The sequence below is a fragment of the Sprattus sprattus genome, assembly GCF_963457725.1.
Source record: "Sprattus sprattus genome assembly, chromosome: 9".
Lineage (NCBI taxonomy): Eukaryota > Metazoa > Chordata > Actinopteri > Clupeiformes > Clupeidae > Sprattus > Sprattus sprattus.
Window position 1 is genome coordinate 27450728 of NC_137928.1, and position 24010 is coordinate 27474737.

At 46.3% G+C, this 24010-nt stretch overlaps 3 protein-coding genes across 3 annotated transcripts in view; 1 reads left to right on the forward strand and 2 right to left on the reverse strand.

Annotated features, from left to right (window-relative positions):
• Positions 1-15176, reverse strand: part of unc119a1 (unc-119 lipid binding chaperone a1) — a 20361-nt gene extending 5185 nt beyond the window's left edge. The window contains exon 1 of the mRNA XM_080844306.1: positions 14805-15176. Within this exon, the coding sequence (XP_080700432.1) occupies positions 14805-15096 (292 nt within the window). The 5' untranslated portion in view covers positions 15097-15176. The remainder of the gene's footprint in view (positions 1-14804) is intronic.
• A 1404-nt stretch (positions 15177-16580) lies between these two features.
• crybb1l3 (crystallin, beta B1, like 3) lies at positions 16581-18101 on the reverse strand (the record flags this gene model as incomplete). The annotated part of the gene is made up of 5 exons (XM_080845194.1): positions 16581-16749; positions 16942-17084; positions 17284-17416; positions 17647-17765; positions 18036-18101. 5 exons carry the CDS (start codon positions 18099-18101, stop codon positions 16581-16583), a joined length of 630 nt encoding a protein of 209 aa, XP_080701320.1.
• A 2464-nt stretch (positions 18102-20565) lies between these two features.
• On the forward strand, positions 20566-22529 carry cryba1a (crystallin, beta A1a; the record flags this gene model as incomplete). Its single annotated transcript, XM_080845193.1, has 6 exons — positions 20566-20585; positions 21094-21160; positions 21295-21413; positions 21772-21913; positions 22048-22190; positions 22382-22529. 6 exons carry the CDS (start codon positions 20566-20568, stop codon positions 22527-22529), a joined length of 639 nt encoding a protein of 212 aa, XP_080701319.1.
• Positions 22530-24010: the final 1481 nt, after the last annotated feature.

A 24010-nucleotide genomic window follows, 5' to 3' on the forward strand; every position in this document is an offset into this window, starting at 1 on the left:
CCAGCAACCGTTTGCAGAGTGGCGCACCCAAATAGAGGTGTATTTGCGAGCACAAGCACTGTCAGCAGAACAAAAGGTGGATTTTGTCATGAGTGCACTCCAGGGGGATGCTAGGAGGGAAATACTGTTACTCCCAGCCACAGAAAGGTAGCTTGACGATGTCATACTCATGATTCTAGTCAGAATATGAGTCTGAAACCCAACCTTTGGGCTGTGATTATGGGGCGTGTTTCAACGAACCAGGAAAGAAAATGCCTATTCGCTGAATTGAATACCTAGAACCAATCAGAGCAACGTAGTAGCCTATTACCATCTGATAGATTAAACTTTTACCTGATCCCGTAGGAAGGACGGCAAAAACATCTTTTCAATCGACAAATGCCTCGATCGCGTTTCTCTGTTCCTCTTTCAAAATGAATGCGCTGTCAATGTCTGTTGAGATATGCCTGCTCACGTTAATTATTTAGCATTAAGGCTACAAGCTACAGTTTGTTTCAATGGTTTTTTTGTGTACGCGTTAGCAATGATCTAACAATAATGGTCTAGAGAGCTTTAGTTAAGACAAAACAATACTCTGCAACATTCGTGTTGCACATGCACAACAAACCGAGTCAATGTAGACATTAAAAAGTCGTGTAGATAGCTTAATTCACATAAAATATTCCCCACTAAGCACCCGAGACGCGGCCATCTTGGTCGGAGTTCGAATCTACCGGTTAATTCAACTCAAGCGTTGGTATCTGTCCATCAACGTATAAAGCCCGCCCTGACAATTTGATTGGTCCGGTTTTATCCGACCAATGAAACTCTCTCCCAATTAGCCCAGAGCCAGACCAAATCTCCCTGACCAAAAATGTTGTGGGCGGGGTTTGGGCTGGTATCCAGGCTAACAGAAAGGAACACTGACAGTAAAATATTCATTGCCCTCGAGAAACTGTATGGGGATGTTCTAAGCACTAGTCAAGTTAGAGCTCAGTTTTTTAAATGTCAGCAACATGTGGGGGAAGGGGTGGGGCCTTTCATTTTGCGTCTCCGTGAGTCCCATTTCAGGTGGCGAAGCAAGGAGGAAGCAGCTGGGTCTGATGTGGAGATGCTGCGGAGCCAGTTGGTGCTGGGACTACTACCAGGGCCTGTGCAGACAGAACTCCAGCGGCGTGTGCGTCGGGAGCCAGACATTACCTTCGAGGAGGCGTGTAAGGAGGTCAAGGCCATGGAGAAAGAGACTGAGCGGGCTACCATGGACAGCGTAGACACACGACGGACGTACAACAACCCCACCCATCCCACTCCTCACGCCCCATCAGATCCTCTACAAGACTGGGAACGCCTAAAGGAAGCATTGAGAACTGAGCTGGCTGGTGAGCTGCGGGCCCAGGTGACAGACTTAAAGACTTCATTACTGGCGGAGCTCCGCTCACAACGAACCACCCGGCGGCAACCGGAACCAGCAGTTAGCAGTGAGGGTGGCGAACAGAGTGCCATTCGGTCACAGCGGAGACCAAGACTACCGCAATGGGACGACCAGGGCCGCCCAATCTGACTACGCTGTGGGCAGGCTGGCCACATGCTACGAGAGTGCCGAAACCGGGAGACAGCCAACCATTTAAGAGTGGCAGAGGAGGGTAGGCCAGTGGAGGTTCCGATGCGATCTGCCCTTGTTGGAGAGAGCCCGGAGGTTGAGGTCTTCGTACAAGGTAAACGGATCCCCTGCATCCTCGACACTGGGTCCCAGGTGACCCTGTTTAGCCGGGGCCTGTTTCAAAACCACCTACAGGGCACTGAGATGAAAGAGGTGGGTGATATATCTTGGCTAACATTGAAAGCTGCTAACGGGCTAGCCTTGCCTTATGTTGGGTATACGGTTTTGGACTTTGAGGTGGGGGGTGTGTTGGTACCAGGGAAGGGGGTGGTCGTAGTAGAAGACAAGTACTTGCCTCCGACCTATGGGGTTTTAGGCATGAACGTGATCCAGCATTGTTGGGAGGGCCTCCGTCAGCAGGGGGGGCACAAATTCACGTTGTTCAAGTCTACTCTCCCCAGGTCAGCAGGGGTGGCCTGGGATCGAGCATTTGCCACTTGCCGGAGGATTGAAGCAGAAGAGCACCGGGGACCAAGCCTTGGAATTGCACGACTGCGTACAAGCGACCCCGTCTGGTTGGCCCCACAAACGGAGACGGCCGCGTGGGCCCACGTCCCAGAGGCGCCCAAAGCCAGTCAAGATGTCCTACTTGAAGACTGCTACCATGGTGGGCAAGAGTGGTGCGTAGCCCGTGCAGTGACCAGACTTCAGGACGGCCGGGTCCTCCTGCGCATATGTAATCCTCATCCCTACCCTGTGGCGCTACCTCCCAGACGGCTCCTGGCCCGTGTCCTGCGCCTCGGACAGGATGATGTCCAAGCGCCAAACCAGCTGTTCCTCAGGCAGGAGGCTGACTCCGTGGTGGAGGTGGACGTGAGGCCAGTGAGTAGTCCCCTTTCCTCCTGTTTGACTCCATTGCTCCAACAGACTAAAGGACTGACTCCACCTCAGTCTCACCAACTTCAAGATTAAATGCAGTCACACATAAGAATGCCTACCCCCTTCCTCGTGTGGAGGAGTCCCTGATCAATTTAAAGAAGGCAGAATGGTACTCCACACTCGATCTTGCCAGTGGGTATTGGCAGGTGGAGGTCCATCCCGCCGATAAGGAGAAGACGGCCTTTGCAACTCCCCTAGGCCTCTATGAGTTTGAGAGGATGCCCTTTGGCTTGTGCAACGCCCCTGCCACGTTTCAACGCCTTATGCAACGATGCCTCGGGGGTCAGGTACACGATTTCTTGCAGCCCAGCAAATGCCACCTCTTCAAGCGTTCGGTACAGTACCTGGGCCACGTGGTGAGCCAGGGGGGTGTGGCAACTGACCCCCAGAAGACGGAGGCGGTTCAGGACTGGCCGGTTCCAACTACCGTGCGGGAGGTTTGCTCATTCCTGGGATTCGTCGGCTACTACCGCCGGTTCGTCCCATTTTTTGCGCGGAAGGCAGAGCCACTGCACGCATTGTTGAGGGGGACAGGCGGGAACAAGACCAAGTTAGTCGACTGGACCCCAGAGTGTGGGAAAGCCTTCCAGGACCTAAAGGAAGCCCTCCTGAGAGCCCCTGTGTTGGCCTACGCTGATTTTGGCCTCCCATTCCAGCTCTACACCGATGCCAGCTTGCATGGGCTGGGGGCTGTGCTGGCCCAGGTCCAGGACGGGCGGGGACGCGCCATCGCTTACGCCAGCCCTGGATTACATGACGCAGAGCGTAATGACCAGCATTACAGTGCCTTTAAACTAGAGTTCCTGGCATTAAAGTGGGCCATAACGGAGAAGTTTAAAGACTACCCGTAGGGGGCCACCTTCAAAGTCTTCACCGACCACCGGCCTCTGCTCCACCTCCAAACGGCTAACTTGGGGGCTGTGGAGCAGAGGTGGGCTGCCCAGTTGGCAAACTTTGACTTTTCACAATGCCACAAGCCGGGGGCAGACCATCAGAATGCAGATGCCTTGTCCCGCCTTCCTGAGGTGACTGCAGCAAGGCGAGTAGAGGCACCTGAGCCGGAACCGGAAGGCTCCAAGCAAGGCTCATGGGCGGACCGCCAGGGCAGGGATCTGGAACTGGCCAAAATCTGGCAGTGGCGACAGCAAGGGAACAGGCCTACACAGGGGGAGCGGCAGTCTCTCCAAGCTACCGGGCGGCAGCTTGTGGGGGAATGGGAAAGGCTTGAGGTACAAGATGGAGTCCTTGTGTGGAGGCGGCCGGCACTTAGGGGGCAAGACGAGGAAGTGGCAATCGTGGCCCCTGTCGCTGAGCGAAAAACGCTGTGGACTCAGTATCATGTGGCTTTGGGCCACGCCAAGGGGTCCCGACTGCTGACTGCACTGCGTCAGAGGCTTTTCTGGATTGGTATGAGCGGAGACAACCACAGGTGGGTGAGTGAGTGTCCCCAGTGTGTGCTTAGCAGGGCAAGGGCTGGCCCAAAAGCACCCTTGTGTTCCATCGAGAGTGGCTATCCTTGGGAGACTCTGGCCCTGGACTACCTGTCCCTACGGCGCCCTGGGGATAGCCACCAATACATACTTGTTATGGTTGACCTGTTCTCCAGATTTGCCTTTGCAGTGCCAACAAAAGACCAGACGGCAGCCACGACAGCAGCGGTGCTTTGGGAGACAGTGTTTCGGTCCTTTGGATGCCCAGAGCGGATCTTGACGGACCAGGGGCCTGCATTTGAATCCGACTTGACCCAGCAGCTGTGTACCCTTTATGGGTGTCGGAAGGTGAGGACGACTCCTTATCATCCTCAGGGGAACGGGGCTTGTGAGAGGATGAACCAGACGATCCTCGGCCTGCTGAACACCTTGGAGCCAAGGGAGCATTCTCGCTGGAGAGAACACCTGCCTGCACTGGTACATGCTTACAACAACACGCCACACAGTGTGACCAGTTTGGCCCCCTTCTTTGTAGTGTTTGGCCGGCATGCCCGCTTACCAGTGGACCAGTTGGCCGGGCTCGAGAGGCCAGAGCAACGGGGTGCCTTGCATGACTGGGTTCGTCAGCACCAGGCCTGTCTGCAGAATGCCTATCAGCTGGTGAAAGCACGGAGTCAACAGAGACAACAGCAGGACCAGGGGCGACGCAACCAAGGCCTTAGGGCCAAGCCATTGTTGCCTGGGGACAGGGTCTTCGTCCGAGACTTCCGTCGCCGGGCCCGAGGGAAGCTAGGGTACCATTGGGACCCCCGGCCATATGTGATCCAGAGCCAGCCTACACGGGACCGCCCCATCTACGTGATCCGACCAGAAGGGAAGGAGGGACCTCTGCGCACCCTGCACCAGAACAACCTGTGTGTGCAGCCCAGCAGCTGGCTGAGTGGGGCTCATGGGGACGTAGCTGAATTGGCAGGGGACCAGCCCACAGTACAGCTGGAAGCAGAACAGGGGCCTGAGAGAGGGTGGTGGCCAGTTTGTTTCCCATGTGAGCAGGGTCGCCCAGAACCAAATGAGAATGGTACAGGGGCTAGGGGAATATGGGATGCCCTTCCTGAGGCTGTGGTGGATCATGGGGATGTACTGGGGCCGCGCCGATCCCAGCGAGCCAACTTGGGGGCTCGCCCTGCAAGGTACGGTGACTAGTGGCCGGGACGACCACTGATAAAGTGGGGGGGTGTGTCACATGTCAGTCCGGGGTATTATTGTTGTTGATTGTGTAATCATGTGTGTGGTGTAATATTATTGTGTGTTGTGCTGTAATCAGTGAGCAGGGGGAAACTGTGTGGCAAGAACTCTAATATGGACTAATGAGTTGATGGACTAATGGCCACGGACTTTGATTGAGCTGATGTGATTGGGACGCTGGCCGGAAAAATCCTTTTTATACAGGGTGACGGGAAAGGAACGGGACTCGACTTCCCAGGGGACCCTGGGGCAATGACGCCATCCAACCGCGTCAGTGAGGAGGCGACACGACCGATGACAACAGCGGCCAGCCGGCGTGTGAGACAGAGATGCGTGGTAACTCGCCAACTAAAGGAAAGTCATTGTTTTATTTGCACAATAATATGTTACTGAATGGGTCAGCTTCGAGCCTGCCGTTGGTTTAGTGTGTGCTTTTCTTTTGTTACGGTGGTGGAATCTGGAGCTGCAGCCAGAGAGGACGCAGGAGTGACATCGGAGGAAGGGGAGAGAGAGACGCAAACTTTAACCAGCCAGAGTTTGTGGAATTGCGACTGTGGCGTGATCCGTCATCACGTATCGGCGAAGCTCTGCTGCACACCTACTCCTGGACCGAGTAACTGTTGGATTTGTTATTGTTTTGTTTTGTTTTGGTCGGCAAGGTGGGACGCCGCCGACCAAAAGGGTTTCTTCACTTCGCGATCCGGCAGCGCACCCGCTTTGCGGGACAGGCAGTGACTGGGTGAGCCCCTCTTAATGGGTTACACATACCGGGGAGGTAAGGCAGCCTATGTGACGAGCGCCTGCTTATGGTGACAAGGAACCAAATTTACATTTTAGAGGTGTAGCTTGCCGTGTGTGGGTGAGCCATCTTTGCAGTGACATTGTTGTACATTGACATTTCTGTGTGATCACGAGTGAAATATAACGCCAGTGTTGGGCCAAGCTGGGGAACTGTATTGAGGGCTTCACTATGAGATTTGTGTTTTGCTTCCAGTGCATGTATTTATTCTAAATTGCCTCTGCCAATAGGCTGTACCCCTCCCCCTTGGTGGTGCCTATCTGTGGCTATAGCAGCCTCCTGTGTCTGATTGGGGTGGGTTATGTGGAGAAAGGCTGGGCCTAAACCATATGTTGAATCTTGCCCAGTGACTGTTTGTAATTAAGCTTGTGTGTGGCTGCCGGCCTTTAAAATAAAATTACTAAACTTGATTCATGTCTGGTGTGTTGTGTCTCCGAGGGATCAGAACAACCTGTGACTTGTGACAGTTAGGTCGCAGCGACATATGCAAAAGTGAGGATAGCACATTATATAAGAACAACACATTTTCATTTCACCATACCTTATCTGTGCTGAGCAACTACCGGACATTTAACAAACTTTATATAAATTGTCTATCAAAGACATGTTTATTAATTCTAGACAACAACATTAATTATATCTAACCATAACCTGACTCTACCCTTCACCTCATACAAACCCCAAACCTAGCCCTAAACTTTACTAGCACCTTATGACTTCCAAACTAAAACTTTACAGTTACAGTGTATCTACGGTTACCAAAGAGTGCTTGTCAAATGAATACTGAACAACACATCCGAAGGAACTGAATAACACTTCCAGTGAATTTCTCAACTTGTATGAATATCAGCCAAGCTCGAGTCCCTCACTATGTTGAGGCAGTGCATAGGAACCCCTGGGCATGCAGTTGCAGTAAAGGGGAGAGGTCATTGGCGAAAGGCCCTTTTCACCGGGGTGGACAGCTGGCTTTTCTGTCCCTGGTTGTCAGTGGCGGTGTGTGAAGTGATGGCTGCCCACAACGCTCTCCTTCCTGTGGCTGGATTACACCTAAGAGGCTTACATTGTTTCACCGTCACATGGTACAGATTGGAAGATGCTAAGGGGATTTGAGGAAACCCCAGGGTTCTGCCATATCCCTCTCTACGCCAGTATCATACTCATGTCCCGACGGTCCCTGATGAGGATGATGATGGGGATGATAATAAGGTTGTCCCTGGCCCATAGTGGGCCTTCAGTGCAGTGGAACAAAACTTGAAAGCTGGCTCTGCTTAGATCCCAAAAACCTGCCCATCTTTATCTTCCTTGAAGTTAATGAACAGATGGCCTAAACTGGCTCTAGCCAATCACTCTGTGTATTTTTAGCCTATTCCTGCCATGTGGAGAAGGCTAGTCACAGGACACACATCTGCTAAAGTCTGCAGGCTTTCTGAAGGCTCTGTGTGATGCATTAATGAAATTGCTTTGTTTTGTTGAGGGCCAATCCATGCGCTATTTCGTGAAGGAATAGTGGCTCTGTCTTTTTCTGAGTTTCAAGCTTTTCTTATTCATATTAAAAACAGAAATAATTTCATTTTCACTTCAGCTGTACTCACATTCTCAATAGCCATTTAAGAAGGTTGACTGCAAGCCCTGGATGTACTTTCAAGCCCCCTTTACACGTATAGACCTAGTTTCTCTTCATCTCCTATTTGGTCGTTGTTGAATCGTTCATGTGTTTTGAAAACTCATTACCTCACTTCCTCACAGCAGATGTCTTTTGGCTTCCAAAAGCTTTAGAGGCCAACAAAAAACCCATTAGATAACACTATGCATGTAATGTCTCTCTCTCTCTCTCTCTCTCTCTGTTTGTCTGTGTGGCAAGGGCAAGGACGAGGCTGTGAGAAGGCAAGCCATCACATGCTAGCTGGAATGCCAGTGAAGAGATTTATAAATGTAAGTAGCTCTTCCACTTAAATGACAACAAACATTGTGATCATTGCTCTTGTGCTGAGCTGAAAACACCTTCAAAGCATCCTGTACACCACAGCATACAGGTATCTTATGAGCATTCTACGGTTCACTTCACAGGACTCTTAAAACAGAAGATTTGAAGGTTGATTGAGTATCATTAAGCTGAAGTGAGAGTACAAAACCAACTGTATAACCCACGGGCGCTACTAAATAACAGACACACAGTAACAAATAGAAGGCTGAAAGAAGGTCCAGCTTTAACTACTGGTGGTGTCCATAGATAAAAATACTGATTTCTACAGCGGTGGTTAATGGTCTGCCATGATCCTCTGAAGCCTGAGGCTGCTTATTGAACTGTCACTACGGGGGCCTTAGATGAGATTGCTCAAACGGCCTCACACTTGAGGTAATACTTCAGCACTAAGTATCCCCTGCTTAGGGCTCTTGGTTCTCGTGGCATTTCCTGTCGCCATGGCAATATGATCATACAGCAGTCAAGGAGTTGAGCTTGAGAAACCATCTGTCATACAGCAGTCTCAGTCATCATGTCTCCAGAACAATCTATTTGCTATGACAGGAATGAATTACCTGCACCTGCCAACCTGCTCATACTGGCATCCCAACTTGTATGTGCTAATACATACAATACCTTTTATGCCACAAAGGCAGTAAAAGATAAAGAATTAAACTGATGTAATTGAAAATAAAATACAAACATTTCAACGTGACATTTAACTATAAGTATTGAAATCAAGGAAGTACCAGCAGCAAAGCTCAGCTTCCAAAATAAAGCTTGAGTACTGAAATGGTTTTTATCATTTTTGTACTTTATGATAAAAAGGAAATGAAAACCAAGATAACCCATCAATGTGTTCAGGAGGGGATGTCAATACATCTAAAAGAGAAATGTGAAGTTACATCATATAATGCTCTTACGCTGACAATCCCTTGATTCGCAGTAATCAACCAACCATTGGTGAGAAGCCCAAGCTAATGATGACATTCTCGTCAGGCTGATCTGAAGAAACCCTGGGGAGATGGAGTGGCTGTAGAACTGAGCTACTGAGTGAAGCTGTTTCTGCCTGGATGCCCCCTGAAGACCAGGCTTTACCATCACACAATAAATCCAGATCCTCCTCTAACCCCGAAATGAATCTCGGAATAAAAGACGATCAAATAGGGTATTGGCTGAAGCTGCAGCGGCTGATAATAACAATCCACATTGTGTGGAAGAAGTGGAGGAAACACATTTTATGGAATACATTCTAGAGGTGAACAAATGGAATGTGAAATGGTTTCTAGCTGATGTCTCGAAAACCACCAATCCTATCTGTTCATAGAGTAATGGGGAGTAACCTACTGATACAGGGATATACCTCACTATATTTTTCTATTTCAAATGTTTTCAAAGGTTTTATACATCAAGTGTGAATCGAGCATGGTTGTCATGAACAACAACATTAAAACATGTCATCTTCTTTCAAATAAGGCAAATATTGTTTTGCCTCGCCGAGAGAAATGATTCATCAGTGATAATGAGCTCAAAGTAGATTTATAAATAACCAGATTCTGGATTGCATTTGATATGGTGGTGGCATTTTAAATATCATTGGGCATTACCATGGACAATAATTACAGTGAAACCTGACTGCGACAGCTAAAACCACACAACAGCACAGAATACACAACAAAGAGAAAACCATTGACTTGCCAAACCACCGTCTCCGAGTGTCATGCATAATTTGACGAACATGCTGATGGTTTTTGCATCTCACCCTGACACCAGCCACTTGCCCTTTTTGTATAGTGGATGAAGTGGGCCTGCATATTACAGTGTGGTAGTTGACAGCTGAAGTTGAAGTGAAGGTTGAAGTGTAATCGTTGATCTGGCTCATATTCAGAATCTGAGTGCTGCCACACTTCACTTCCTCTAACACCGTCACCTAGCAACATGCCTTCTGATACCAAGCCAGAATATCTGCCTGCTTTCCCTCACCACCTGCCCTATTGAGGTAAACAAACAAAAAAAGGCTGCAATTACATAAAACGAGCTTCTATTTTTGACACCTAGAATAATAAGAGGAAGGTAATGTTAATAAAAATACGAAGAGGAAGACAATCCTGATTCAACTGAATCGGCAGAATTGATGCAAAATGCAAAAGATATGTCAGTTCTCCAGACGTCTGGTTGTGAAGACACAGGCGAACAATTAAACCTTGCCATCCACACAGGGGATCCATCTGGTGGCAAGATGAATGAGGGTGGCCTTAATCAAGAGCAGAAGCCATTTATAGACGATAATCCAGGTGATTATTAGGAGTTAGAGTCTCAGCCATTGGCTTTCTTTAGACACAAAGGTAGCTCAGTTCACTGACAACTACAGTAGACCTGGAACACACACACACACACACACACACACACACACACACACACACACACACACACACGTTTTAAGGATACCTACAAGTATCCTTGTTAGTACCTACAAGTATCCCCAGTAATAGCAATATGTAAGTATGTGTGTGTGCGGGGAGGGGGGTATCTCTAGTTTTCACACTGCAAATTCAAATTCTGTGATGGCTAATTGCACCTTTTATTGAATAACTGAAGTCATGATGTTCTTGTGCATGCAAGAGAAGAATGCATTTCCTGTTTGTCAGGAAGAGTTACTGTCTCAGACCTCTGCTTCTTCTTTCACACAGAAACTACTCGATGAGTCAGCTGGTGGTTGGAGGCACCGTGCATCTGCTGCAGACCAAGCACTAATTTCAGCGCTAGCCGTGTGGTGTGTGGCCTCTGCTGCTGTCGTGAGAAAGGTCACACTACATGTCCTTTGTGAGAAGAGGGTGTGGTTGAGTAAATGAAACTTCGGCAATGGGTTCATGTAAAAAAAAACACGACACTTTACAGTCACTAAATAAAGAGATACATTTGTGGCTTCTCAGCATCGAAGACTCCATTTAAGTCAAGCAACTTGTTTCTCAGCCAAGCTATTTGTGTGATGAAAGTCCCTACCTAGAAGCAACTTCCTTTCCCTTCAGACACCCATATTATTTTAGTTCTCACACACTTCTTTGACAAATTAATACCCTTTGACTTATACAAGGCTTCATCTTTAGGACACTGAGTCTGGCTCACACAGCATAGGCTACTTTTGTGAATCATATGACAAGTGAATTTATTATTGCAAGAGGTGTAGTTTGATATTCCAATCTGGAGTTCTAGGGACGTTTAGGTTGGGACTGAGATCAGAGAGGTGCAGTCTGTAGACAATTTGACAACTGGTGTAATCTGGAGTCACGCGGTGGTGGTAGAATAACTGATTGTATCCTCAAGGGGAAAGTGTCACTAGTATATAGGAAACTATTCATGGGAAGAAATCTATTGTACTGGCTAGGGATGAGGGATGGCGGCATTGCAGCTATTTATTCCACTCAGTCATTCAGCCATAGACACAGTCAGAAAACAGAGAAAGGGTGAGAGCGAAACGAGTTTGATGTTTTAGGGGCATGGCGAGCAGAGCCAAGGCAAAGCCCCCCCAGGCCAGACAAGTGGCATTTCAGTGGACTGCAAGAGCGTTATCTCCCTGACAGGCGGCCCGTAGAAAAACAATTCACCACTCCACTGCCTCCTCCGGGTTAAACTATCACCCAGAGAAAGGCACAGGGTCTTTCAAGGGGATTTAGAGTCACACCATGTGAATCTGACACAATGTGAGCCAAAAGTAAAGTGTAGCTTACACAGAATGAGAATGACAAATGAGTCAAAATGAACCTACCATTGCTCGAATTATCGTTACAATGCAAATGCTGTGGATGGTGTTTACAATATAAACGTAGAGACGAGTGATGTCACCCTGATAAGTCATCCCCACTGATAAGGATATCACAGTGCTATTGAAATGACTCACCCTGTTGAACGCTCAGCTGTATTCTCAAGTATGGCGGAACTAAGAGCTCTCTTCCGCTCCCTATAGTGTACACTGAGTGTTCAATGCTAATAGAGCCATTTATATTCCTTGGGATCTGCTCCCAACCGGGCCAATGAACCACCTGGTCTTCTCTTTTCAAATTAGCGGCCAGTGCAGCCATTCTCGCAATACTTCGTGTGAAAGAAATGGGTTAAATGTTTTATTTTTTCTCACCAAGTCACACAGTGAGCTCCGGCACTGGTGTCAGTGTGTGTCTGAGCCTCGCTGAAATCAGTTGAAAAGATGATCCCTGCGCAGTGAAATAAAAATGTCTCCCTGAGGACTGATATTGCTTGGGTGTTAATGTGGGGGAATCTCAGTGGGGAGAATGATGAAAGCCAACATTGTGGAGCAGCATGAACATCCTATGCACTAGTTTAAGGGGAAAAAATATTCCCTAACCAAATGGTGGTAACATCGGCTAAGGTACACATCTACCATATTTTTAGTTGCGATGTACCATGTAGGATGTAACTAGGCGTAGATTTTACAAATGTAGACAGTCTACTGCATGTGTTAAAGGATACGACACAGACAGGGGAGAGGAGAGAGTCATGAACATGGTCAAACAAATGGATGCTAGCCCTCAGCATACACACAGAGTGCAACTGCCCTTGAACTGAAAATGTGTGTGTGTGTATGTGTGTGTTTGTGTGTGTGTGTGTGTGTGTGTGTGTGTGTGTGTGTGTGTGTGTGTGTGTGTGTGTGTGTGTGTGTGTGTGTGTGTGTGTGTGTGTGGGTGTGTGTGTGTGTGTGTGTGTGTGTGTGTGTGTGTGTGTGTGTGTGTTTGTGTGTGTGTGTGTCGGGGGAACTCAGGTCAGCTCTCAGCTACAAGAAGCTATGAGGTTATGACTCCACTGCTGCCTGAAATGAATCAAGCGCTTTGAAACTTCTGAGCTGAGACAGCATGTGGCTGAAAACAACTCTTATCTGATTTGATAGATATCAGTGTTAGTCCTAGGAAATTGAAATATCTCTTCTACCATTCACTGTGTTAGGGAGATATACTGTATATTCACAAACAGGCCCTTCTCTCCATGTGTCCATACGCTTAATTACATTTTTAAATTCGCTTTCACAATTGAAATCATTTGACGAGAGAATGTACCAGTTCTTAATGATTGAGCAACATTGCAAGCAATGAGCTAGAGCTCATTCAAGGTGTACTGGAATTGTCATAGTGCTTCAAATTAAAAAAATTACATTTGCCCTTATGATGTTACTTTCCTAATGTTTGGATACGAATTCCACCTTCCGTAGTGGAATTACAAATAATAGCTATTATTTTTTAAGACCTGCATAGTAGAACATGTAAGCTGCATAATTCTAAATATAGTACCATCACCTTACATAGCCATCTCAAATCCTGTCTGTCTGTCTGCTTGCCATGTCTTTGATCTGTATACAAACTACAGGTAGGCTTCAGTGCGGCTTTTTATTCGTCAGGAATGCCAAGTTGTCACACAGGAGAGAGAGAAAGCTTTGTGGCTTCAAAATATTGTCCTCTCTAGGTTATCTCTGGCTTCATATAACAAGCAACAGCTTCATCGTCTCTGACACAATGTCTGCTGCCTCTTTCTCACACAGAGACATGATGCTCTGGCCCCCTTCGAAGCACTCCAATATCATTTCTGTCAGTTTCATAACAGGCTTATGGGCATAACCCTTAATGTGACACACTCTTCCCACATCAGGCTCGGGAATAAGAGTAACCTTTGCTGTCGCACATGAAGATGCTATAAAAAATACATGCTTTTTTTATGTGGCACCTTACTCTGTGTGGCAGAGCAAACCTAAATCAAATTGAGCACAATTGGCAGGAAGCGGAGGGGAGATGGCTGCATTGTGTTCTTTGCGATGACGGCATTCCCACACTTAACTTCCTTCGTGTTCTGCCTCAGGAATAATAATGTAAGGGACAGGGAAACAATTACACACATAATGAGATGTTATGACTGCCAGATGAATCTATGTCAAATTATATAAGGTCTGTGAGAGACCAACTGTTGCTGAATGAATGACATTATTCAGGTTAAGTCATTACAAATAGCCTATACGGCCATATTACTGTTCATTCCTCTTCAGGGAGTCTCTTTATTCATGGCCAATTAAGCAGAATTCCTTTGCCCATGGTTTCACTTGGAGGACCAATGACAAAGTCACTGAGCTTTACAAAGGTTGACTAAATACAGTTTTATTGCAGGGTCTTTGATACAGGACAGGTGAATTAGGCTGTTAATGCAATGCTTGGATATTGGGTATTGTCTGGAGTCTTGGACATGCTATATCATACTCATCTACAAAGGAAAATAATCAACAGGTAAATGAGTTGGCAGTAAAGCCTTATGGCACATTTAAAAGCTGTGTTAAGTGCCTGGCTTAATGAGGACGTCTCAATAGAGTCTTGGTAGTTGCAGAAGATAGGCCTACCTGTTACCCAACCATGTCTGGGCAACTTCACAGACAAGACTCTTGCACCGACATACACACGAACAAACCCAAGTACCATAACTTTAAAAAGGTCATACTAAATATATAATCTACTGCCAAGACATATAAAACTGGTACGCTAATTACATATGAATATCAATGTGGTACAATCTACGTGAATAGTTAAAATGTCAGACAACCATCTACATAACACAGTCCTTCACTAGTCTCCTTCTCCATCACTCCACAACATCAATATGTTGCTCAGTTAGGCTACTCGTGGGTTGTGTGGATATTCATGATAGACTTATGACACAATGCACTAAAATTAAACAGAAAATCCCCCTCTGGGCACTACGCTTGTCATTGATATGACCAGGTAAAGAACTTTTGGTGTGCATGTCGTTAAACTATTAGATAGCGCCTTCAATTGTGACATTTTACAGGCAGACGACACTTACTCGTTGTGATGTTCTGTAATCCCAGTACATGCTCCGGGGTTACGACACTATTTTTGACCAATTCTTCCTCTGTTGTAACCGGGACCCCCGCGTCTGTTGTGTTGCACCCTGTCTTCACTTTCATTGCCGCTTGCGACTCGGCGTCCGGTTCCGACGGACTGTTGAAGATGGTAATGTTGCTGTCGATACCTCCACTCACACTGCAACTACTATGACCGTTTAACGAAACACTGCCGCTTGATGCGTCCTGGCTATTACATACAGCCTCTCTGCTGGTACAAGAATAGCTCATTCTCTGCACCTCCTCCCCCTCTAAGGCTGCGAAGGATACCGAGCAGTCTACCCCCCTCCCACGAAGGATCAGCGGTTACTTCACACAGTATTTAATTTAAATCCTCCGTCCTCTAAACCGTCGGCTACTCGTTGCTCTTCTATAGTGCGTTTGGCGGTGTCACTCTAAGCTCTGTACTGACAGTGTTGTTGTGGTGGAAGGAAGGAAGCAGGCGTTGGTGCTCCACGGCGCAAAGGATGGACCAAAACTGACATTTAGGCATAGTACATCACGCTTACGCTTCTTCTGTCAGGCTATTGGCGACAATTTAGGTTGATTAACATGATAGGTTAATTTCATTTTACCATTAATAGGATAACTATGAAGGTCCTATTCGGGTCGAACTTATCTGTTGGTTTTAACTATGTGAACCTAATGATGTTGAGGATCTACCGTGAAGAGAACAACTTTTTGCGAAGCTATACATTGAAAGATTAAACTTGTTGATAGAACAAATATGCTACAAGGGTATGGGATGTTTTCAGTTCTGAGGTTTGAAATCTTTATTATCATTTAGGAAAATTGCTTTCCAGATGCCAGCATCCCTGAGAAAGATACAGTGTAACATGACTGCAGGATCAGCCAGTCACAGGGGAGTGTAAAGTCTGTCCACGGTAAAACACACACCACTATCCGGCGACCATCCCACTGAAGGTGGCATTCACAGATATCCCCAGTTGTAGACATATGAGATCATTATGAGTGTATGTGGCGAACCTCATGTATGTTCCACACGAACCTGGTGGAACGCATCGAATGGTGCAAACTTTCAAGAAGTAATTTCTCATTCAGGGTTTTATAAAGTGGCAAATGTGACCTTGGGGTTAATCTGCGCCACTGAGGACAGAGTAAGAGAACAGTGCCCCCTTTTGGGTTACTTTGTTCACTACACTGATCCCTTCCGGGCAGCGAGACCTGCTTTGAGAAGATTTACATTGGCTCGAAAATGGGCCAAAACCCCTATGACAAAAATGCTTTGGAAAGCGTTTCATTTAATTGAGATAATCAAATAAGTTAGAATATAGCTAAAAAACATAAAAGAGAAAAAAGTGTATAAAAGTGGAAGGAAGGGGCTGCTGAATTATGAACAAAGTTGTAAACAAAACTAAAGAAGATCTACTATCTTCGGTTATAAGAGTTGTAATATTGTGGTAAATATCAAATCAGTGTCCCATAATATAATTCTAGGGTTGCAACAAAGAACATTTACCATCACTTTTACCAGTATGTTTTAAGTCTCCTGGTGTTAATCAGTTACTACTACCTTTATGGCAGCATTATGACTGATTCCCAAAATCCCTTTAATATTGTACTGGTGAAAGCGATAGAGGGCACTTTTTAAAAGACTTCGAGTGACAAAGCTCCAGATGAGTGGGCCTCGTGAGAAGACTGGAGGTCTTCCTGGGTCCTCTCCTAATGGGCCTTGTCCCTAGTCATTATCCCTCCTATGCAGTCATCTCAAAACATCCGCGGCGGTGTGTCTGCATGTCCCTCACTCTGCGCATCGACTGAATCTGGGGGTGGTGAGCGCCCCATTCGTTCCAGTGCTTGAAGGGTCCACACTCAAACACGTACTGGTAACCACGATAACCAGGGTACTGGTATCCGACCCACCTGCACAGAGATCAACCAGAACAATTCATTGGGTAAAGCAGGATTTTCAGTCATCCTGTAATGATGCTGATTATGAACATTAAAATGACCACTGATCTGGTATGCTGCCTCCTCAGTAGCATCTTTGGTTTTGAGCTATGCATTGTCAGCATCTTTGGTTTTGAACTATACATTGAAAATAGGAGGACTTACGTTCCACCGAGGACCTGGATGCTAGCGACTCTATCCTGGAAGCCGTAAGACCACAGACTGGGGATGTCCTCATCACAGACCTCCATTTTACGACCCTCAAAGTTCATGCATTCAAACAGGCAGATCTTATGATCTTGCACGTCCTGCAATAAGAGAAGCGTCAACAGCAATATTATGTACTGAGACGTGGACCTTTGGGCACTGTTTGGATATTGTCTCTCCAAAATCAGTTTCCTTTGGGATTATTCATTTACAATATTGATGGACAGGGTATTTGCACGGCAAAGGAAGTTGTGATCATCTTGATAGATGGATAGATGTGTGTCAGTGTGCTGTACCCACCATGCGGACGGGTCTGACGGACATGAGGCGATCACACCTGTAGCTGTTGGACCAGGTGTCCCAGCGAGGGTACTCTCCCTTCTCCAGCATGAACATCTCACCACTCAGGTTCTGCTGCTCATAGCCCACCCAGCTGCAAAGACAAGGCACCATCAAAATACAGCTCCTTTTCCCAAGATGGACCCATATTCAGAAAAATGTATCTAACACAGCATGCTCTCACTAAAACAGAAAGGCACATTTTTATACATTAAACTCTACAGTGCTAATTCCCATAAGTGCAGGTGATGATCCAGAGAATTTCCGGCACTGGTCAGAGATACAATATGTGGCACATATAAAATGAAAATGTCGAAGACTTACGGGCCACACTCCACTCTGATGGAGCCGATTTTGTCAAAGCCTTTCTCACACAGGTTACGGCACTCAGCACTCAGCTCCATCTTGCGGCCTTGGAAATTCTCAAATTCGTAGAGGTAAATCTGATAATAAAGATAACAAACATCACAACTTGCATTCTTATAGACTTTCCTCAATTACCTGAAAAAAAATCAGTTTAAGGCTCTTATTGTTATCTAAAATGTACTGGAGATCCAAATATGAAAGAAAAATATTATAACAATATTATAACATATACAAAACACGTGTGTTGGCACAGGTTTGTGTGTGTGTGTTTTTGTGTATTTGTTTGAGTTTGTACAAATATGCCTGCGTGTGTTTGTGGGGACTCTGTTTTGAGACAGTTGGCCTACTTTGTGGCTGCGGAACCCAGTGGCCGAGTGGCTCCCAATGCTACCTTGGACCGCGGAGTGAGACATGGCTGAAGCTGCGGCCAAACAGAGAGAATTCAATGGTCAAAGAAAGTAAACTTACAGAGAGAGAGAGTAAAAAGAGTCAAAATGAAAAAGCCTTAAACTCATATTTACTTGTATTTCCTCTACTGTGACTGCATCTAAAATCTGATTGACCTATTTATTTGCAGCATTGTTAGAGCGTGACCTAAAACTGACTGCATAATTGCCATTAGACTTCAAACAATGAGTGAAGTTGTATGGTCATATCTGTAAAAATGTACAATCACTAAACACAATATCAGTGACTTCCACCTATCTTGCACTTCAGTGGAACATTCAAAATTGAAGCAACATTATGACAACACAAAATTGCGGATGGACACAAGAAACAATGCAGGGGTAAAACTGTAAATGCCTACTAGTTCCTCTTCTATTATTCTGTATACAGTTCAGAACACTAGCCAAGAAAATGTATGTAATAACTCTGTGAGTCCTATTTGAAAGTTGCTGTGCACCATACAAAACAACACCACAGAATCTCTTGCCACCGGTCTCTGTTGCGAATGACCAATAACCGACTGATTTCTCATGAACCCTAACCCCCCCCCCCCCACTTCCTGAGCAATGAGAAGTTAATATCCAGTCAAAGTATAGCAAGGGGGGGGTGTCCCTTTTTGGCAGTCCCTGGGTCCCTGGCCCTCCTGCGGTCAGATTCACCCCTCCCTCCCTCGCGTGAAAAAATCCCAGAGCCCGAGTCTCACCGAACAGGTTGCCGTCAGGTACAGAGAACTGGAATGTAAGAGGAAGAGTGGAGGCAGAGGAGGGGATGGAGAGGCCCAAGAGAAGTGTGCACCCTGGGCCAGCGTGGGGGTTATATATACATATATATCCAGAGCCTCTTTGAGAGCGAACATGGCTCCCCCACTGCGTCATTGGATGGATGTTCTGGAGGGTGGGGGGGGCATGGAGAGCAGCGCTCATCTACCCAACACGGCTGACTCAGCGTGTTGCTTTGTTCCCGGCCTACACTGCGCGCGTATCTCTATCAGCAGTAAAGCACTCTCCCTCTCTGTTTGTTTGCCCTCTCTCTCTCTCTTGTTCTCTCTCTCTCTTTCTCGTTCTCTCTCTCTCTCTCTCATTGTTTCTCCCTCTTTCCATCATTTTCTATGTCCAACCATTTTGTCCCTGCCTCTGTCCCATTCCACCTCTCTATCCCTCTCTCTGCCCAGCGTGTGGCTGAGCGGGCGTTTTGCTGACCTCAGGAGGTTCGCCACCATCCCCTCTTTTGTGCAGGAAGCATCACTGTTATTGTTTGTACAGTGCCGTCCATTGTGTCCACAGCCTGGCCCACTGGGTTTTGTTCCCTCTGCCTGGCTTCGACCAGAGCCTGAGAGTAGCTGCAGTGATGGGCTAGCATCCAATGCACCAGAACATGACAATTTGGCCCCTCATCTTACATTGTGCTACCCTGCTTAACTCTGCTCCTGAACTGATTATTTAGCTATTTTCTGTTCTGGTGTCCAGTTTAGTCAGGAAAATGGTCAGGGAAATGTTCACTTGCAGTGGAATGGGTGAAAATGCATGTGTGTCACTGCATGTGATATTCCTGAGTCTGTTTGGTTGAGTGCACCTGAAGGCTAATTATCACCATGAGCGTTGATTATTATATTGAGTAGTCATAATTCATAATTCATAGTACATACTGGCCATGAGAGGCGGTCTTGAATAGGTGTCCTCTAATCCCCCCCCCCTCACAAGCGACTCATTCAGCTTGACCCACAATGGCCTTGTCTCAGGGCATGAATAGGATGCTTTGCATACGTGAAAGGAGTGGGGCGAGCATGGATGGTGACCGGGCGTGCATGTACGTGTGTGTATGTGTGAGCGTATGCATGTGTGTGGGCGGGCACACGTGTAAGAGAGAAACAGAGAGAGAGAGGGGGGGGGGGTCATTTGAGGTGAGTGGCGCAGGGTGACTGCAAGGTTTTCCGTGAGAGTGGACTAGCATGTGCTTACACTGATTAGTGTAGGGCTTGTTGTTAGCCATGATCTGAATAAGGCTTCATTAATGGTTTAGACTTACATCAGGGCAGGTCATGTGCTTTGCTGAGTACAGATTGGATTCTTTTTTATTACAAAACTGATTATTTTGAACTTTTATAAACTACACGTGCCCTATGTCTGACCAAACACACAACCTTCCTTTGTTTCTTGTCATTACATGACTCAAGCATGTATGGTGGCAGTCGTCATGGGAACCAGACTTATGCCACTCTGGCAGTGGGCACCGTGCCCTCCACTGTTGGTGCCACACTGCTGCCCGCTTTGTGAGAGGAGACTAAAGCCAGTGGCTCAGCCTGGAACAATGGCGCTGCTCGCAATGTGCTGACTCCTGCCCGGCCTGTGGCGCTGGGGTCCTTTCAGCCAGGCCATGTATAAATAGACCCATGTACTGGGGGTCAAGAGACCGTTGTGTGGAGCCCCCCGAATGCACACAGCTATTTTTGGGTAGGTCAGGTAAGCCCACCACCTCAGTTGTTTTAGCCATTGCTGACATTTTCCATTTAGCATTTTGCTGACGCACAACAATCATTTGGGGACAGAAGCGTGCCAACAATACACCGGAGGGGTCTTTATCGCTTTCTCCTCACCAAAACACAACTCCACCAAAGATCTTATTACATTCTCATGTAACTAGCTCTGTTTTGGTTTTGCATTGATGTCCACAGAGTGTGCTTCTGTAATTTCTGTATTCTAAATGTTTCTTACGATAATTCAGATATTTCATAACAAAGTATATTTAAATGTAGCTGCAAAATAAGGGCTTGCACTTCAGGTGCTGTACATCATTTTGCGTTTTAGCTGTGTTCTCTTGCAACAGTAGCGAACGGTTTTGTGTTGATCACTATGTTGTAGTTTGTGTCTTTAGGAGCGGCACACACATGATGCTTCATCATGTTTCCATGCTCATGTGCAAGTGTATGTTTGTGTGTATATCTATGTGTCTGATGCACAGGTCAATCAGCATTGAGAAATTGGACAGAATGGCTTTGACTAATCCCATGCCTATGGGACCATGGAAGGTGAGTCCGAGAGGAACCAAGTACACCCAGATAGATACAAATGACTTCACCTTCACCAAGAGTTTTTCCTTGCTCCTCTGCACAACATCAGATATGATTGCTCCATATGTACCTATGTGTGCGTCACCCTTCAGATCACAGTCTACGACCAGGAGAACTTCCAGGGGAAACGCATGGAGTTCACCTCATCCTGCCAGAACATCATGGAGTGTGGCTATGACAACATCCGGTCATTGAAGGTGGAGTGTGGAGCGTGAGTCAGAAGGTTTCTCTATACTACTTTTGCACAACCATACCCTTCAAAGTTACATTCAGTATGACTGTATAAAACTAGAGTTACATACACAGTTTTATTCCCTAATTCACTGTCTACAGTAGATGATAAACTACACAGTATAAGATATGCAGAGATATTTTAGATATGTTTTGTTATAGTTTTGATTTGAATCCTCACAGAACCTGCGTGTGCACTTTTAGCTTTCAAACAAAGACCAAACACACCTCAAACAGAGCGTTACATTTCAGCTCAATTTAAAAATAGTAAATTTAGTAAGTTTACAAGTTTGCTTTTGTGTACACATCCTGGTATCTGTATCTGTCTGTATCTGCAGCTGGGTGGGCTATGAGCATTCCAGTTTCTGTGGGCAACAGTTTGTCTTGGAAAGAGGTGACTATCCTCGCTGGGAATCCTGGAGTGGAAGTAATGCCTACCACATCGAGAGGATGATGTCCTTCCGCCCAGTCTGCTCTGCTGTGAGTCCCTCTTTTTTTAAGCTTTGGGGCTGAAGAATGTACCAAAATGCTCCAATTTTCCCTCTGTTCTTTTATAGAAACAACAGCAGAACTATCTGTCAAAACATCTCTTGTCTTTTTTGTCCCCTGAGCAGAACCATAAGGAGTCCAAGATCTGTGTCTTTGAGGGAGAGAACTTCATTGGGAACAAGTGGGAGATGAACGATGACTATCCCTCTCTTCAGGCTATGGGCTGGCCCAATAATGAGATTGGATCCATGCAGGTCCAGAGTGGAGCGTGAGTATACTTCGTCTAGGGTAGGGAGAAATGTTAGCAGAAACACTGAAAGTGGGTGGGATGAAGAGATTATTTTAAGGAAGTATTATGGCAAATGTGTTTGAGAAAGATTCTTTCCACTGAACATGCAGTGATGATTGCATACGGAGCTCATTCTGTCCTATTAAAGCCCTTATTTTCCCCTCCTTCAGCTGGGTTTGCTACCAGTACCCTGGATACCGTGGTTACCAGTACATCATGGAGTGTGATCGCCATGGCGGCGAGTACAAACACTACAGAGAGTGGGGCTCCCACGCTCAGACTTTCCAGATCCAGTCTCTGCGCCGGATCCAGCAGTGAGAGGGACAGCCGTCTCCCTCCTCCCTTATCCTCCTCTTCCTCCTTTCCTTCTGTGCCTCTTCTGCCTCTACGCCCTAGCATTCCAATCCAAGCTTGTTAGACCTCAAAGATCACAGGCTGACAACCTGGTGCTATCCAACTTGAGTTTACAGCACTTTTATTTCCACCATGCAAGAGAAAAGCGGCCCAGCAGACACGATCTGTGTTTGGCCAGCGATGCGACTCAGGCTTTGCTCCTTATCACCGTCACTGCAAAATGTGTCAAAAGTGATCAATAAAGAGTATGAGCATGTAAACCACTCCACTGTGTATTTGTATTTGTATGTGTGTGTGTGTCTGTGTTTGTGCATTTGTCCGTGAGTGTGCGCGAGATGTGCATCTATCATCTTGATGCTCTCAGTTTCTGAGAAGTGATAATGCTGGTCAAAACCACAACTTTAGCTGATATGTGTACGGAACATTTCATTTCCTGTGAAGTTCCTGGCAGATGCTGCTGTGCCATATGTCACCAAATTGCAATATGCTGCTGGCAGGCTCTTCAGTTACTCATTTACACACTGCCATCTGCAGGACAGAACAGATATTGCAGTTATTAGACACAATATGAGTGTTGACAGAGGGATGTTTATAATCTGAGGTGTCACAATGTGTGCCTGGGTGTGGGGAGAAATCAGGGCCCTCATTGAAATCCCTTGATCCAACTGTGTGCCGGGGAAGTCAGCCCCATCTGAAAGAAAGAGGAGCAAAAGAGAGACATGACATTCTGTGCACAGGGCCCAGACTTCAAGGTTCTGCCCCGGCTCCTCTTATATTATGAGTATCATGGTTATCCTTACAAGAGTAGTAATACAGAGGTAATAAGTCTCTATACGGTCACAGGATTATTATTCTTACAATTGTGGCCATAATAAGCCTATATACACATATTGGTTCAGAGAAAGGCACCCTCACCTGCAGGGTCTTATGTTTAGTTAATAAAGTGTCTCCACAGTGATAGTTTGTTCTTTCCGCATTGGATATGGGTGATTTGCAAAATGAGTAGAATTCCTTTGACTGAAAGCATTTATAGCATAATCCACAAAATCAGAATAACATGACTTGTTGAGGATTTTTTCACTGCCATGTTCACGAAGGCTTTTGACTTAGTTTACTTAGTAAATAGCCTATGACTACGATGTTGCCCCTGATGTTAACTAATTCATAAAATGACACATAAATACCATACATTCGTAATCGTGACTTTAGATGTGATTATATGCAAGCAAACGAATGTTATTTTCCATTACGCTATAATTTGTATTAGCGGTTAGTTGATTGGGCCCACTTGTTCTCTACATCGGAATCAGGTCAGCTCTACGAGATCAACACCAGTGCATACGTCACGATCATAAATAGCAAGCGCCGCCTCCCGGATGGTGACTACTGATCAAACTCCTCCCCTTGAAAGGTTAACAGGAAGTTATAAGTTGAAAACAGAAGGA